The sequence below is a fragment of the Coloeus monedula genome (assembly GCF_965178545.1).
Source record: "Coloeus monedula genome assembly, chromosome: 3".
Classification (NCBI taxonomy): Eukaryota; Metazoa; Chordata; class Aves; order Passeriformes; family Corvidae; genus Coloeus; species Coloeus monedula.
In genome coordinates this window covers 117,719,954-117,735,171 of record NC_138783.1, presented here as the reverse complement: position 1 = coordinate 117,735,171, position 15,218 = coordinate 117,719,954, and the positions used below count along the sequence as shown (strand labels likewise).

At 43.5% G+C, this 15,218-nt stretch overlaps 1 protein-coding gene across 2 annotated transcripts in view; it reads left to right on the top strand.

Moving 5' to 3' along the window:
• Positions 1 to 3,556: 3,556 nt before the first annotated feature.
• DOP1B (DOP1 leucine zipper like protein B) overlaps positions 3,557 to 15,218 on the top strand; it is a gene marked incomplete at its 5' end in the record, with an annotated part of 34,713 nt that continues 23,051 nt past the window's right edge. For both annotated transcript variants that reach the window (XM_082279276.1, XM_082279275.1), the window contains 7 exons: positions 3,557 to 3,694; positions 9,973 to 10,154; positions 10,300 to 10,470; positions 12,258 to 12,447; positions 12,990 to 13,088; positions 14,091 to 14,214; positions 14,709 to 14,809. In XM_082279276.1, the coding sequence (XP_082135402.1) occupies positions 3,557 to 3,694; positions 9,973 to 10,154; positions 10,300 to 10,470; positions 12,258 to 12,447; positions 12,990 to 13,088; positions 14,091 to 14,214; positions 14,709 to 14,809 (1,005 nt within the window). The remainder of the gene's footprint in view (positions 3,695 to 9,972; positions 10,155 to 10,299; positions 10,471 to 12,257; positions 12,448 to 12,989; positions 13,089 to 14,090; positions 14,215 to 14,708; positions 14,810 to 15,218) is intronic.

The window sequence follows — 15,218 nt, the reverse complement described above, 5'->3', positions numbered from 1 at the left end:
AAGGGATAGCAAAGGGGAAAAAAAAGGGAAGGGCAAGAAAACCCGAGGTTAAATAATATGTTTCCACAGTGTATGAATTCTTTTCGGGCACGATCCTGTATTTTACTTCCCACGGGTATTTTGATTTTGTTTGTTTTGTTTGTTCCTTTGTTTTGCTGTCAGAGAACTAAAAATCCTCCAGCACAATCACTTTCTGCCAAGCCTTTTGTAGCGAACAGATGGCTCCTTACATCGATCTCGAGCCCTCTAGAAATTCGACATCCGACCTCTCGTAAAAACCATAAAAATTTCCCAAAAACGCCTCTTTCCTAAATCCAGCTGGACCAGAAACGAAGCTGGAAGCGCTGACTCTCCTTTACCTGCAGGGCAGGTCCCGGCGGGGCGGGGACAGCTGATGTTGTCCTTATTTCCAGACCACCGGCGGGAGAAGGGAGCGGCTCGGCCGCGATGCCAATGCTCCGGTGCTTCCCGGGGCTCTCCCGGTGCATCCCGGGGCTCTCCCGGTGCATCCCGGGGCTCTCCCGGTGCATCCCGGGGCTCTCCTGGTGCCGAGCGGCCGCGGGGGGAGCGCGGAGCCGCCGCCCCGCCAGCGCCGCCAGGGGGCGCTCAGAGCCCCGGCCTGCCCGCCGGGCTGTACCATCTCCCCGCACGGTGGGGGGGGGTCGAGGCAGGTGACGCGCTACGTGGCACGACAGCGGCACTGACAGCGGGTGACACCTGGAGAAGGGTGACAGCGACAGCGCCTGACAAGGACAGCGGGTGACAGCGGCGGCGGCCTCGGCTTACGGGGAAAGCTGGAGCCCTCCTGCGGCGGGCGATGCCGCGGCGCTCCCCGCGCGGCGCTCGGTGGTGCGGCCGCACTGCGGCCCCGGCGGCGCGGGCGGGGGCGGGGCCGGCGTTCCTCAGGGCTGGCGTTCCTCAGGGCCGGCGTTCCTCAGGGCCGGCTCTCCGTGGCCACTGCGGGAGCCGCTCCCGCCCCGCCGCAGCCCGGGCTGCCTCACGTCGCCGCCGGCGCCCCGGGAGCTGCGGGGGCCTTGCGCAGGTACGGGGTGGCGGGGAGGGCACGGCAGGGGAGCCGGCTGAGGGGGCAGCGCTGTCCCCCCGTTCAGCTGCCCCAGGACAGAATCGCAGGATCCTGGAATGGCTGGGGTTGGAAGGAGATCACCCGCTCCACTCCCTGCCAAGGCGCGGTCACCTGGAGCAGGTGACACAGGAGGGCGTCCAGGTGCGTTTGGAATGTCTCCAGACGGGGAGATCCACAGCATTGCCAGGGAATGGGCACGGCCCCGAGGCTGCCAGAGCTCCAGGAGCGTTTGGACACCGTGCCAGGGATGCCCAGGCTGGGATTGTTGGGGTGTCTGTGCAGGAACAGGAGCTGGACTGGATGATCCTGACGGATGTTCCCCAACTCAGCATATTCCATGGTTCTCCTGGGCAGCTGTTCCAGTGCTCCGCCACCTCCATGGAAAGAAGCTCTTCCTCGTGTTGAAGTGGAATGTCTTGTTTTAATTTATGGCGATTGCTCCTCGTCCTGACCACTGAAAAGAGCCTGGCGCCATCAGTGCTGGAAGTCGACGGATAATCATTTACATCGGGATTTACTAAGGAAGTTTGTGACCTGGGATTTGGGATACGTGCCTAAAGGTCACTGACAGGGGACCTTTGTTTGGCTTTTAAAGAATTTTTTATTATTATTTATTTTCCTGCCTTTGTGTCCAAGCACAAACCCGATCTATTGGCCTTATTTAGATTATTGGATTTTATCAAACCTTGCTCACATCTGGCAGCTGAGGGGAAGGAACATCAATCCACACTAAATCATTACTTCCATCCCTGCTCTTCTGGGTGGAAAGCAACTATTTACCTGTCTTTTCACTGCAAAAATCCAAATTAACTATCCTGAGACCTGATGTGTCCTGTCAGCAAACCGGCTCCCTGATTCTAAGTGATCCAGACAAATCTCTTCTTCATGGAAGTGGCAGCAGCCCTGGCTTGGCAGAGAGCTGCTGGAATAACTTCCCAGCTCCTGCTTTGTTCTCAGGAGTATGAAACAATCCCATGGTTAAGATCCTTAGATGAGATGAGGGAAACAGGGTTCCATTTCTTGCCCAGTGTTTGTATCAGATTACTCTTAAGTTTTGCTGACAGTATCTTGCAGCTTTTCCACATTGTTGGGTTTTATGGGATGATTGACTTTCTTTTTTTTTAAATCCTTGTTGGAACAAGAAGAGCTGGATCTCAGATAAATGTTATTCTCTGATTTCACTGTCTCTGCTGGGAGAAGCACTGCAAACATCCTGATAAAAACAAAATTAAATCCTCTCTGTAGCCAAACAAACCAACCCAACCAACCCAATCTGGCCCTGATGACACTGTGTGATAATTTTATTTTTCCATGGAGGTGGATCCAGGTTGGCTGGCACAGAGTGGTTTTATTGGCAATGCCTGAGTCCTGCTCATGGGACTGCAAAGGTGGCTTAAACCTTTCTCTTTTTTGGATTCACCCAGCATTTTGGGAGAGTTTCCTCCCCAAACCCTTCTATTGATGGAGTTACAGTTGTTTATTACAAGATACTTAAAGTTGTAAAGGATATGGAGGATGGCTTGGGTTTATTTTTGTGTCCTAACGGCAGGAGACTGAATGCAGATGTCTTTCAGAAATGTAAAATATTTTGTCACAGAGCTGTGATTTCTTTTCTGCATCAGTGATGCAGCAGGGATTGACCTAAACCTAAATCTAAGCATATTTAAAATATCCTAGATAAATATTTTTACGTTTTCTAACAGAAGTGGTGTCAGAGGTAGCAAAGGAGACAAGGAAGGATTTTTAAGCAGGGAAAATCCCACCATGCTTGTTTCCCATTGTTCTAAACCAGGTGTATGTTGGATTTTCAACCTAAATGCCTTGCAAAACACAGGAAAATCAGGTCAGAACAGCTTATTTTTAAATATAAAAATATACAGATCCTTTTTGTTGAAATGCAGGAAGATTATAATGCATGGCTTGGCATTTTGGCACAACACCTTGGACTTGTACTTGAGCATCTGCTGCTGCCAAGTTGAGATCAGAGCTCTGAGAGCTCCTGCTGCTGTGGGCTGAGAGCCCTTTAGCAGCATTCCTCTGGAAAGCAGGGTTTTGATTGGGAATATTTCCCATTCCATGCTCCAGGTAGCCTTGCAAAGCCCAGGTGATGAGCTATGAGAGCCATTCCCAGCTCCCCAGCTCCTTGTCAGCGCTTGGAGTGGGACTTTGGAGTCCTTCCCTTTGTTACTGTGTGACATCCATGTGCATGGGAGGGAACAACACGTTCCAGAAATAGGAAAAAGTGACTGCAAAGCTTTTGGAAGAGCAGTGCGGAGTTACAGTCATGGCCAGGGAATTATTTTTAACTTTGTGTTGAAATTTTGGTCTGCTGACCTGTTTATTGTGCTCTGTCAGTGCTTCTGCATATTTATCGTTACCTCAAGTGTGCCAGAACTGAAATTTGGGTGATTTTTGTAACCCTTTGCCTGTTTTAGTTTACCAGGAAGTTCCACCTTGCTATGAGAACCCAAGATGGATCCAGAAGAGCAGGATTTACTTGGGGATTACAGATACAGGAATTATTCTTCAGCAATTGAGAAAGCTTTGAGGAACTTTGAATCATCCAGTGAATGGGCAGATCTGATCTCTTCCCTTGGCAAACTCAATAAGGTACAGTGTGAGGGGGAGTATTTTGTTATTTGTTTGTGAGATTTGTATTGTTACGAATTTTTCTGTTGCTTCCAGCTCTTGGAAAAATTGAAAATTCACTCAAGAAAAATAATGGAAGGAGCTAAGTCAGTATTTTTTATATAAATGTGAGAAATTCTGGTGAAAGCAGCAGAGCTTTCCTGCAAATGGTATTTGCTGTCTTTATGCTGCTAAATTAGTTTAATTTTTGCATCAAAATGCTGCTACTTACTCTAGAGCAGCTAAAAAACTTTTCTAGAAAACAGGAGGTGACCAGTTTTAGAATATTTTCTGAGTCAAAGCTTGTATTTAAAGGTCACATTTACTTGACTGTGCCCTCCCCTTAGATTTGGGGAAATTTGGTGGTGTCTTTTGTACGACCATGGAGAGAAACAGACAGAAAGAAATACTGGTTTGGAACAGGAGCTCCACATTTTTGCCTTCACTGTTTCATCCTGATTGCTGTTGAGTCAAGAGCCAGAAGCTTTCAAAATGCTTTTCTCAAAGGGAGAATAGGAAATAATTAGAGTGAGAGGTGGCTTTGATCTTTTATCTTGATCCAGATGAACACCCTGAACTGGTGAGCACCTACCTGAGACTCTTACTGAGGTGCAGAATTTCCAAAAGATGTGGCAGCAGAGGAGAAGCCAAGGGAAAAGCTTTCAGCTGATCCAGCAGTCCATCTGCTGTGGGATTTTATGGATTTAATCTTTTTAGGAGCTTAAGAATTGGTGGAGCAAATCATCCCCAGTGTTCATCCCTGTCTGTTATCTGAAAATCAGGATGGTGTGGCAGGGGAAGGTGTTGCCAAAAGGAAGACTGGGAAAGAAGATGTCACTAACTGTTCCCTGAACTCCTGGGATTACTTGGTCTCCTACAGCCTCAAACAGAAATATTATTGCTGAGTTTTATCAGGGTTGGAGTTTCTGACAGAAAAACCTCTTTTTTCCTGCAGTCAGTGGGGGAGGTGGATGAGCAGGAGGGAGGAGATCAGCAGGATCTCAGTGAGAAAATTGCTTTTACACACTGCATGTGGTTATATTAAAGATCCTGGGAGTCACTTGTGTGCAGGGAAAACTGACATTAATCACACATGAAACTGCTGAGAAAGGGAAGGACAAAACACAAGAAATCAAGAAGTTCCAAAGCTCTTTCCCAGAGCAGTGTGAAATCTGTTCTTGCCTCTATGGGTGTAATATTTTCTGAGGCTTTTTCTCCTGCAGGCACTATTGAGACACACAAACACTCTCTTATTTCCACAAAGCTCAGTGGCATCACCCTCCAGGTAATCCAAAGTCTGGAGAAAGCAAGACAGGCTCTTATTCCTTAAAAATGAGGTAAAAAAATGGAGGTTGGTGAAGAGAAACAACTCTGCTACTTCTCTGTTGTTATTTGATGATCTTAAAATCTCTTCCAACCATGATGGTTCTACTCAGGATAAACTGGAGGTTGTTTTTCAGTTTCTCTGTTGCTTCCACAGCTCTAAATAATATTTCATGGAGACTTGTAGAACCAGGGAAGCAGCCTCTGAATGCTCAGCCAGAAGGGTCAGTTGGCAGATCTGGAGAGATTTTATTTCATCATTTAAGGGAGATGAGCTTTATCTGACTTGACACGACTTCAACACAGACAGCTTCACCTTGAATTGCTTTTAGCAGAGGAATAAAAAAATAAAATTTTTTTGGTTTATGACTCATCTCTTGCTTAAAGTAGGTCAGATGAACATTATCCTAAAACTGTGTGTGTTCCTCATGGGTTTTATGGGGAGCCTGAGGTGAGTTACTGCATGGTTTTGGCTGATTTTTGGGTTTCTGAGGTCAGGTGAGATGAATCTCCCCTTAAGAGTTAAAGAACTGCAGGCACCAGGTGTGAGCATGAGGGAATTGGCAGAATTGGCTCGTTTATTTTACACCCCAAGTTGATAAGGGAAAGATCTTGGGGGGTTATTTTGAATAATGTGGCTGTAATATATCATTATGAAAAATGAGAAACAGTGGAAAGTAATATTTATAATTAGAATATAATGAGCAGATGCACACAGGCAGATGAAACAGGCAGTCAATATGGGCACCAATGTTTTAAGGAAGCTTTCAGCTTCATTTTCAGTGAGAAATCACTTTCATACTTTGATCAAAAAGCTGCTGGGCTGGAGAAATGTGGCCTTCTAAACTTAGAAACAGGTGGTGGTTCAGTGTAGGTGGGTTTGACAATGAAACTGGTGCTTTTAATGTTGTTTTTATATCCACAATGCCTGTCACTCTATTCAGAGTATAAACACATAGCAAATGCATATAAAATGTTCATGTAGTGGGAGCCTCAGGCAATTAAGAGGCTAAAAAGATGATGAATTTAGGAAAATCCAAATTTTTAATCCTGATTATAAACAGAAATTTTCCATAAATTTCAACTCTGGGTGTAGGTAAGTAGTAGATAAGTGGCACAATTCACAAAATGAACAACTAAGGAGTAGAAAATATTGGATTCTGCATCCTGGTTTTGTAAAGAAATTAGGAAAGGGGGGATTTTTAAAAACTCTGAAATTTGTGGTGGGCAGGCCCTGGCACAGGGTGCCCAGAGCAGCTGGGGCTGCCCCTGGATCCCTGGCAGTGCCCAAGGGCAGCTTGGATGGGGCTTGGAACAACCTGGAATAGTGAAAGGTGTCCTTGCCATGGCAAAGGTTGGAACAAAATGATCTTGAAGGTCCCTTCCAACCCAATCCAATCTGTAATTTTAGTAGTATTTGCTCTGAAAACAGCACTTTCAAACTGTTTTTATCCTTGGACATAACACAGCTCTGTAAATCCAAGTTTTAATCTTTACTTTGCAATTTCAAAGTCAATTTTTAAAAAATCAAACTGCTAACAGAAAATAAATCGGTGACTTTTTAGTTCTGAAGATTTTCTTGCCTCAGGAACTTTGAGGTGAACCTGATCTCACCCAAATCCTTGTTCTGTTTGGAGGGAAAGGCAAAACAAGCCCCAAAAGTCATTGCAGCTACACATTCATTGTTGGAACAGCAGCACTCGGTGTCACAATCCGTCTGTAATTGAGGGAGAGAAGAGGAGGATTCTTCTCAAGCAGGGATTTAATGAGTGCAGCCATTAATTAAGCACTTGCTTCATATGAAAACTCAGACATCCAGGGCTTTAAACCAGCTGCTGGCTCAGCTTCAGACTTCTGCTGAAGACAAACTTTAGTTCTATTTTTGAGAAGTTGCTTTATTTTTTCCCCAAACCCAATGGACAAATTCAAGGTGCAGGATTAGGGATATTTTAAACACCTCTTTCCCCCCTTTTTAAATAGAACTCCAGCTCCAACCACCTTTAAAATTAATTCTATTCATGGTATTTCTATGGAAGCTGGGACTCTGCAATTTTTTTTTTACTTGGAAAATGAATCAGTGGAAAATGGAATCACAGGTTCTCCTTCTCCCCCTCTCCTCACAACCACTGTTGTTTAAACAAGAATTATGGTATCTCCTAGTTGAAGGTAAGCTTAGAAATTGATGCTACCTGTTCCTGGAATTCTAGTAATGGAAATAAAAATATATGCTTGATTTGCACAGGGTTTTTATCATTTTTTTAAACAGGTTTCTAGTGCAGAAGGAGTTAAACCAGGAACTGAGGAAATGCAAATATTGCTCTGTGTGCGTGGTTTAATTTTAAGGCACAGGTGCAAAAAATAGCAAGTTTTCCCTTTTTAGACAATTCTGTGCTTTTTATAGGCCAACTTCACAGAAATTCTGAGCATCCTTATGTGCTAGTGTTGCAAACAATGGTGTGGGATGGGATCTCAGGTTTATTCACCTCTCACAGCCAAAGCTGTCATTTCAGCACTCCTGGATCCTGCTTCTGTGTTCTTTTTTCACTTGTGGAAGCGCAGGATATTTAAAAATCCACCTTCTCGACTTTGCCTGTCAGCTCAAGGGGACTATTTAGCATTTAGAAACCTGTCTATTATCATGTCACTCTTATTTCAGTGAACACTTTGAGATCCCTCTGCTAATTCGTGCCTTTCAAGCCTTTTGAAATCCTTGGATCTCTGCAGTTCTGGGGAAGCTGGGAAGAACCTGGACCTTTCAGCAAAGCAGCAGCCAGGGGCTGCTGGGAGGGCTCTCAGGGCAACCACAGCCTTCTAAAATGTTGGAGTGTGGTTTAAAATCCCTGAATCTGCTGGGAGATCAGGGATAACTGGGAATTTTTAACACAATGGGATCTTGGGCAGGAATTGTTCCCTGGCAGGGTGGGCAGGCCCTGGCACAGGGTGCCCAGAGCAGCTGGGGCTGCCCCTGGATCCCTGGCAGTGCCCAAGGCCAGGCTGGACATTGGGGCTTGGAGCAGCCTGGCACAGTGGGAGGTGTCCCTGCCCATCCCTGGCTGATCTTTAATGTCCCTTCCAAACCATTCAGTGATTCTAAGTATTCTGCTTATCTATCCCTGATGTCTGGGGGAGGGAGTTCTTATTTTCTTCAAATCCGTAGGAAAGCTGGAGCCAAACCAGCCATTTGCTGAGATGCTATTATTTCTGCAGTGGATCTGATTCTCTGTATGATAAACAGTGAATGTTTCCATTTTCTGCCTGGCTGATATTTCAATTCAAACTGTTGGAATATTAAGATGGTATTTGTTCAGGCTGAACACTGAGAGGGAAAATATTTACCACTGGCCTTTTTTTTTTTTTTAAATTAACTCCTTTTAGATCTGTAAATATACAGAGAGGGTGTGGGCAAACACATGCCAAACAATATAAATAGAAAGTTTCAAAGTCCAGCTTTCCAGAAATCTTCAAAGTTCTTACAGGTATTAAGGATTTTCATGTTGAAATAATATTCCTTGTGTAACACACGGGGAAATGTCTCAAATGTAAAAGGTATAAAAAGGGTAACTGCACAAATATAACCTTGTTTAGCTAAAAATATGTGCAATATTACTCTATTGTTGGATTCTGGTTTTTATTACCCATTAAAATGCAGCTCTGCCCATCCTGGGGGAGGGAAGGAAGGAAACGAAGTGGCTCTGAGTGACATCTGTGTGTCTGCTGGGATGGGGTGACATTTCTGTTTGCTGTTGTTATAGACTCTCAACCTTTTCTCTTCTTGAATAAATTTACTGCCAGCTGCTCTTATTAAAAGGTGATGGATTTTATCTCCTCCCCTTCCTGCTGAGGAGTGTTCAGGGTTAAGTGACCTGGTTTGAGTTTATTCCAGGAAGGGTTATTCCACTTCCTGCTGCTTTTCCAAGCAGGATAGAAGAACCTCAAGTTAAAAATTATTACATAGGATAAGGTCATGATTTAACTTTAGGGAGAGACAAGAATTTGCCTGATCCTGAAAACCTCCCAAATGTCCACGTGCTCTGGAACATCTGCTTGTGTTTGCAGACCGATCAAAGCCTGAAGTGCCCTTGACTTGCAACTTTTCTTTTTAATTGTCTCTGACTCAAAGAGAAAACTTACTTATTTCCCTGCTGAAATGCTCTGCTGGCTCAAGGAAAGGAGGAACCTTTCCCAAGAAGAGAGGCACAGTTTTTCCTAAAACCTGGCCCAGCAGCAAAACTTACTTAAGTATTTCCTGTCCTAAAGATCCTTTACTTGTACATCAATGCAGTGACTTATTCAACTTAGTGAATGCAGCCACACAGAATTCCAGATCAGAGGGGTTTGTCCCATTTCATCGTGTCTGCTTTGGTTGGAAGGTTTGTTATTTTTGTTTCAGATATTAGGAAAAAAATTCTTCCCTGTGAGGGAGGGGACACCCTGGCACAGGGTGCCCAGGGAGGTTGTAGGGTCCTCATCCCTGGAAGCGTCCAAGGCCAGGTTGGACAGGGCTTGGAGCAACCTGGGATAGGGGAACAAGATGATCTTGAATGTCCCTTCCAACCCAAACCATTCCATGATTCCACTCATGAAATGAGAATTTATGAGGAAAGATAAATCTGTAATTCTTTCTTTATTCCTTAAAAGCTGAGATTCTCTTCTTGTCACTTCCCTATTTCCCCTGGAGGTAGGATAAGGATACCCTGTCCCAGTCCTGTTCTTTGGCTTCCTTTTCCCTCCTCTCAGCAGAGTCAAACCAGGCTTTTCTAAATTTTCCATGGCTGATTCTATATAAAAAATCAAATGCAGAATTGTGCTGTTTCAGTGTAACAAAATGCAGTTAGGAGTTAAAACTCTTCTCAACAGTCCTCTCAACCTCTAACTTTCAGTCATTATATATTTTGTATTTCACATTCTAACTATTTATTCTCTCCTTTCTCCCCCAGGCTCTGCAGAGTAACCTGAAGTATTCTCTGCTGCCCAGAAAACTGATCATCAGTAAAAGATTATCCCAGTGCTTGCACCCAGCCCTGCCCAGTGGGGTGCACTTAAAGGCTTTAGAAACCTATGAAATAATCTTCAAAATCATTGGCACAAAATGGCTGGCCAAGGATTTATTCTTGTACAGGTAATTTACATTTTTTTCTAAGGCGTAAAATGGCTTGCCAAGGATTTATTCTTGTACAAGTCATTTAAATTTTGTTTTCTAAGGCATAACCATCTCAATCTATTTTAATCAACTCATTTTTTTTGTCTTTCTTTTGGATTCAAAGCTCTGGTTTGTTCCCTCTGCTGGCAAATGCAGCAATGTCAGTGAGACCTGTTCTCCTTGGGTTGTATGAGAAATATTTTCTCCCTCTCCAAAAGTCCCTCCTGCCTGGACTCCAGGCCTTTGTAATTGGGCTGCTGCCTGGCTTGGAAGAAGGATCAGAAATTTATGACAGGTAAGATTAATTATTCTATATTAATTGAAGCAATATGCAGTATTTTGATTTTGTAGGGAATTCTCGAGAAATTTCTGTCAGATTTCTATAGATAAAAGAGCTTCTAAAGGGGGGTGAATGGTGGGACATGGGAAGATGTTGAAGTAGAAAAACCCCTTCCCCTCTGTTGTCATCCCAGGAGGAGAAGAGAAGAGGAAAAGGAGGGTTAAAAATAGATGTGCTGAGAGAAAAGAATAAAAACTGTTTCTTAAAGCTCCTCTGAACTCCTAAATTATTCACCTGACTCCCCAAACCACTGCTCTGGAGATAAATTCTATTTGAATACTTTAACATGAGAGAGCAGCTGAATTCTTTCCAATATTTCTATATAACTTGACAAAAATATGGAGCAGGGAGTTGATGGGAACTGCAGATGAACTTCCAAGATCTGACCTCTGGTTTTATACCTTTTTTCCCCATTTTTGATGGCATCATTTTCCTCTTTGCCTTGAGCAAACAGGATCACGTGGTACTGACCACATATTTCATAAATCTTGTCAAGTATTTGTGCTAAAATTCATTTAATGGGAGGTTTTTTGGTGAAATACAAATTTCCATGAGGAAGTTTTTCTTTTGATTACTCATTGCAATGGTTCTGGTGCAAGAATATCATGACAGAAGATGTGTTAGGTTAATTTTCAATTCTTTTTCATGAGAGGCTCTCCACTGAGTGTTTTCAGAACCTTCAATACTGCAGACTAAAATTAATCCATCTCCTGCTGATCCTGAAAGGGAACGAAGTGCTGAGGTTGTGCTTCAGCCTAGACACCATTTCCTGCTCAAAATATTCCTGAGTTTGTGCACTTCCACACAGAAAATGGAAAAGGAAAACTGGTTTGAGGGACTTTTTTATAAGGAAATGGAAAAGAACATCACACTGGGAGGATGTTTCCTCTTCTGAGCTGGGCTTTTTCCTCTTTTCTCCATTTGCATTCATCTTGTGAGGTTTTAATTCCTCCTTTATGGTAAAATACCAAAATATTCCAGAGCAGGGAATGTGCCTCCAGTCACAGGACTTCCAGTGGGATGGCCTGGAATTCATTTCAGGGTGTCCTGTGTGCAAGGTGTTGTTTTATCTCATGGAATCATGGAATGGTTTGGGTTGGAAGGGACCTTAAAGCTCATCCAAATTATCCTATTCCAATCCCTTCCAAGGCCAGGGACACCTTCCACTATCCCAGGTTGCTCCAAGTCCCATCCAGCTTGGCCTTGGACACTTCAGGGACCCAGGGGATTTCACATCTCTTGGTTTTTTTCATCCAGTGTTTTAAAAATTAACCCTGTTGTTTTGAAAATAGAAATTTTTAGGACAACTTCCAGCTCCCAGACTTATAAAATTTGCTTTCAGACTTCAGGATCTGCTTAAATTCCTTCCAATTTAGTATTTCACACCTCTGCCCATAAACCTTTTGCAGTCAGAGGTACTGCAGTTGTTTGGTCAGAGCTAAATATTTGCAGATATTTCCTGAAGAAGTTTCCAGTGTATGAACAGAAACTTTGTTTTAGTGACAAAGAATTGAGTGGGTTTGATTGTTTTTGTACAATGAGATTTATCCATCATCACCTGGTCTAGGGGAAGCTTCCCTGCCCATGGCAGGGGGTGGAACAAGGTGGTTTTTAAGGTCCCTTCCAACCCAAACCATCCTGAGATTCAAAGAAATCATCTCAACTCTATATAATTACATTCCTGTGGTACAGAATCAGCTAACAAAGGGGTTTTCTCTCCTGTGGGCTGTGTCTGTGTACAGAACAGATGCTCTGCTGGTGAAGCTGTCCCTGCTGATGGGCCAGGAGGTGTTTTATGGGGCCCTGTGGGGCAGTGTCCTGGGCAGCCCCTCCATCAGGCTCCCTGCTTCCCTCTTCGTTGTCAGCCACATCAACAGAGAACTCTCTGGCAAACAGCAGAAATTCATGCTTGGCACTGATTATAAACTCACAGTAAGTTCATTTTCCACTCCATAATCCCAGCAGATTGGGTTTTCTCTGGATTAAATTAGGATACCATGCAGTTAACAGTATTTGGATAAGAGAGGCTGAAAGGTGCATGATATGAAATTGCTTCCTACATTTAATTTGGAAGAGCAGCTTTTCTGGTTAGTGTTAAATGTGCAGCTCCCAAAGTGTTTGCTGTTCTGAAATTTAGTGTCTTTTTAGTTTTGCACTGAGATGGAAATCTTCTGTAGGGAGTAATTCATGTTGAGTGATGGAATAAGTGTAAGATTAATTAGAGTACTTTAATATCTGCATTTTGGGAGGTTTTACATCTTGTAACTCTGGGACATTCTGTATTGTTACAAACCCAATATTAACAATTCTTTTAATGGCCAGAAAAGTTTGTTTTAATTCATTTTGGGTGCAGGAGTTAAACTGTAATTTTCCTCTTATTTAAACAAAATATTGTTCATAGGTAGCCAGATTTTCTTCCTTTCCTTCCTGTGATTATTTGATGGTCATTCCAATGTTGTGTTTTCCTTTTACAGATAAAGTCTTTGTGTGTGTCAGTGCTGGATTCCAATGTCCTTGTGCAGAGGAACACTCTGGAAGCAATCCTCTTCTTTTTCCCATTTTACACAGCTCTGGTAAGGGGATTATTTTGGGATTGTCCCATGGAAGGTGTGTTCTGTGCAAGCAGCCCAGCTCCTCACCTCTGTTATTGCCAAAATTTGAATTTTGAACCTTCAAAATCAATGAATTTTGTGGTTTCTTGTGCCCCATCAGTTCTAGGAGTGGAGGAGACTCTGCTGATTCTCAAAGTCTTTAAGCTTCCAAGGCTGAAGATGTGATTTCACAGGGGCTTTGGGGGGATATTTGGGATGTGCTTGAAGTATTCAGTCATGTGGAAAAAATACGGAGTTTATTCAAGTAGGATTTTAGAATTTGGAATTGTCCACATTAAGTTATTTCTGGTAAAGACCAGGGTAGAAAATATTACTTAAAACAAAAGTTGTTCCATTGTTTCCTCACTTACCTGTGGGACAGGCAGTGTTTTGGATGGAGGAAGGATTTTTAAGTCTTAAGGAGAAGAGAAGCTCTGGGGTGAGCTCAGTGTGGCCTTGCAGGGCCTGAAGGAGCTGCAGGAAACCTGGAGAGAGACAATTCCCAAGGCATGGAGGGCCAGGAGCCAGGGAATGGCTTCCCAGTGCCAGAGGGCAGGGCTGGATGGGAGATTGGGCAGGAATTGTTCCCTGGCAGGGTGGGCAGGCCCTGGCACAGGGTGCCCAGAGCAGCTGGGGCTGCCCCTGGATCCCTGGCAGTGCCCAAGGCCAGGCTGGGCATTGGGGCTTGGAGCAGCCTGGCACAGTGGGAGGTGTCCCTGCCCATGGCAGGGCTTGGAATAGGAGGATCTTTAAGATTCTTCCCAACTCAAACAATCCTGTGATTCCATGATCACAATTGTGTCAGATCCTTTGAGACTGTGTCACATTTCTCGAGATTTTTAGCACACAAACCATTTTCCTGTTGATGGTTTGTTACCTTTATCCCAAAACATTACTATTCCCAGGTAAAAACCCCACTCCATCACCAGTTTGACTCCTTTCAGTGCTCACAAACAGCTGAAATATCTTTATTTTCCACCCTAGGACTGCAAGGAAAGCACCATCCTGCTCCGAAGGGCTGATCTGGTTTATATCCTGTCAGCAGCCACCCAGACACTGCTGAGGAGAGACATGTCCCTCAACAGGAGATTGTATGCATGGCTGCTAGGTACTGTACAAAATCCAGGGATTTTCAATATTCTGGATATTTGAGAGCAAAAAAAAAAATCAGTGTTTAAAATTATAATATGGTTTAGCTGTTAATGAATGATAGTAAAATAAAATGGTGTTTATTTGCCATTTAAGTGCCTTAATGCAATGAAACATTTGGCAAACAGGGCTTCTCTTGGTGAATTTATTTCCCTCTGAATCCCAGGGTATCTGATAAATTCTGGTTCCACCCACAGTTTGTTGTGAAATGGTTCAGTGGATGGAAGGAATGGGGCACTATTTTAATCTTATTTTTCTGGAAGAAATAGTAATTCCCACATTTATCTGGCCTTGATTTTGATTTATGTGCTGTGCTGAACACCTGGATGCCCTCAAACTCCTCATTTTGTTGAAATGACAAAGGTTAAAAATGCGGTGTAATTTCAGTGTAAAGCCCTGTGTTCCGTGCTCTGTGCTGCTCCCTGAGCTCCTCCTGCCTCTGCTTTCTTGTAGGCTCTGATATTAAAGGTGGCACTTTTGCTCCAGACTCCACCACTTCTGAAGACCATGCTGTTTATTTCTTTGCAAAATACTCTAAAGATCTTTTGGTTGAGGTTGGTGTCCATTTTATACAGATATATTCCAGATAAATTCATGATCCTTTAAATTTTAGCACAAACTGTGTCCAGAATTACTCCCAATTATTGCTTTGTCCTTCCCTCTCTGTCCCTGTGGTTACATTTCTGTCCATCTCAAAGACTCTGGGCTGTGTTTATCCCAATATTGGATGTGCTTATGGAATATAAGGAAACCAAAGGGAAGCATCTTGGCTGAACTACCTGAATTATTTAAAAATGTTTCTCTGGGTAAGATCAGCCCTGAGTAGAGCTGATGGAAAGATTGCATTGATTTGTTTACCCTGGATGGAAAATTGGAGTTCATTTGTAGTCAGTCCTAAACAAAATCAAACTTGGAAACACTTCACCACTTAATATGAAGACACTCTGTCTCTGATGTATAACA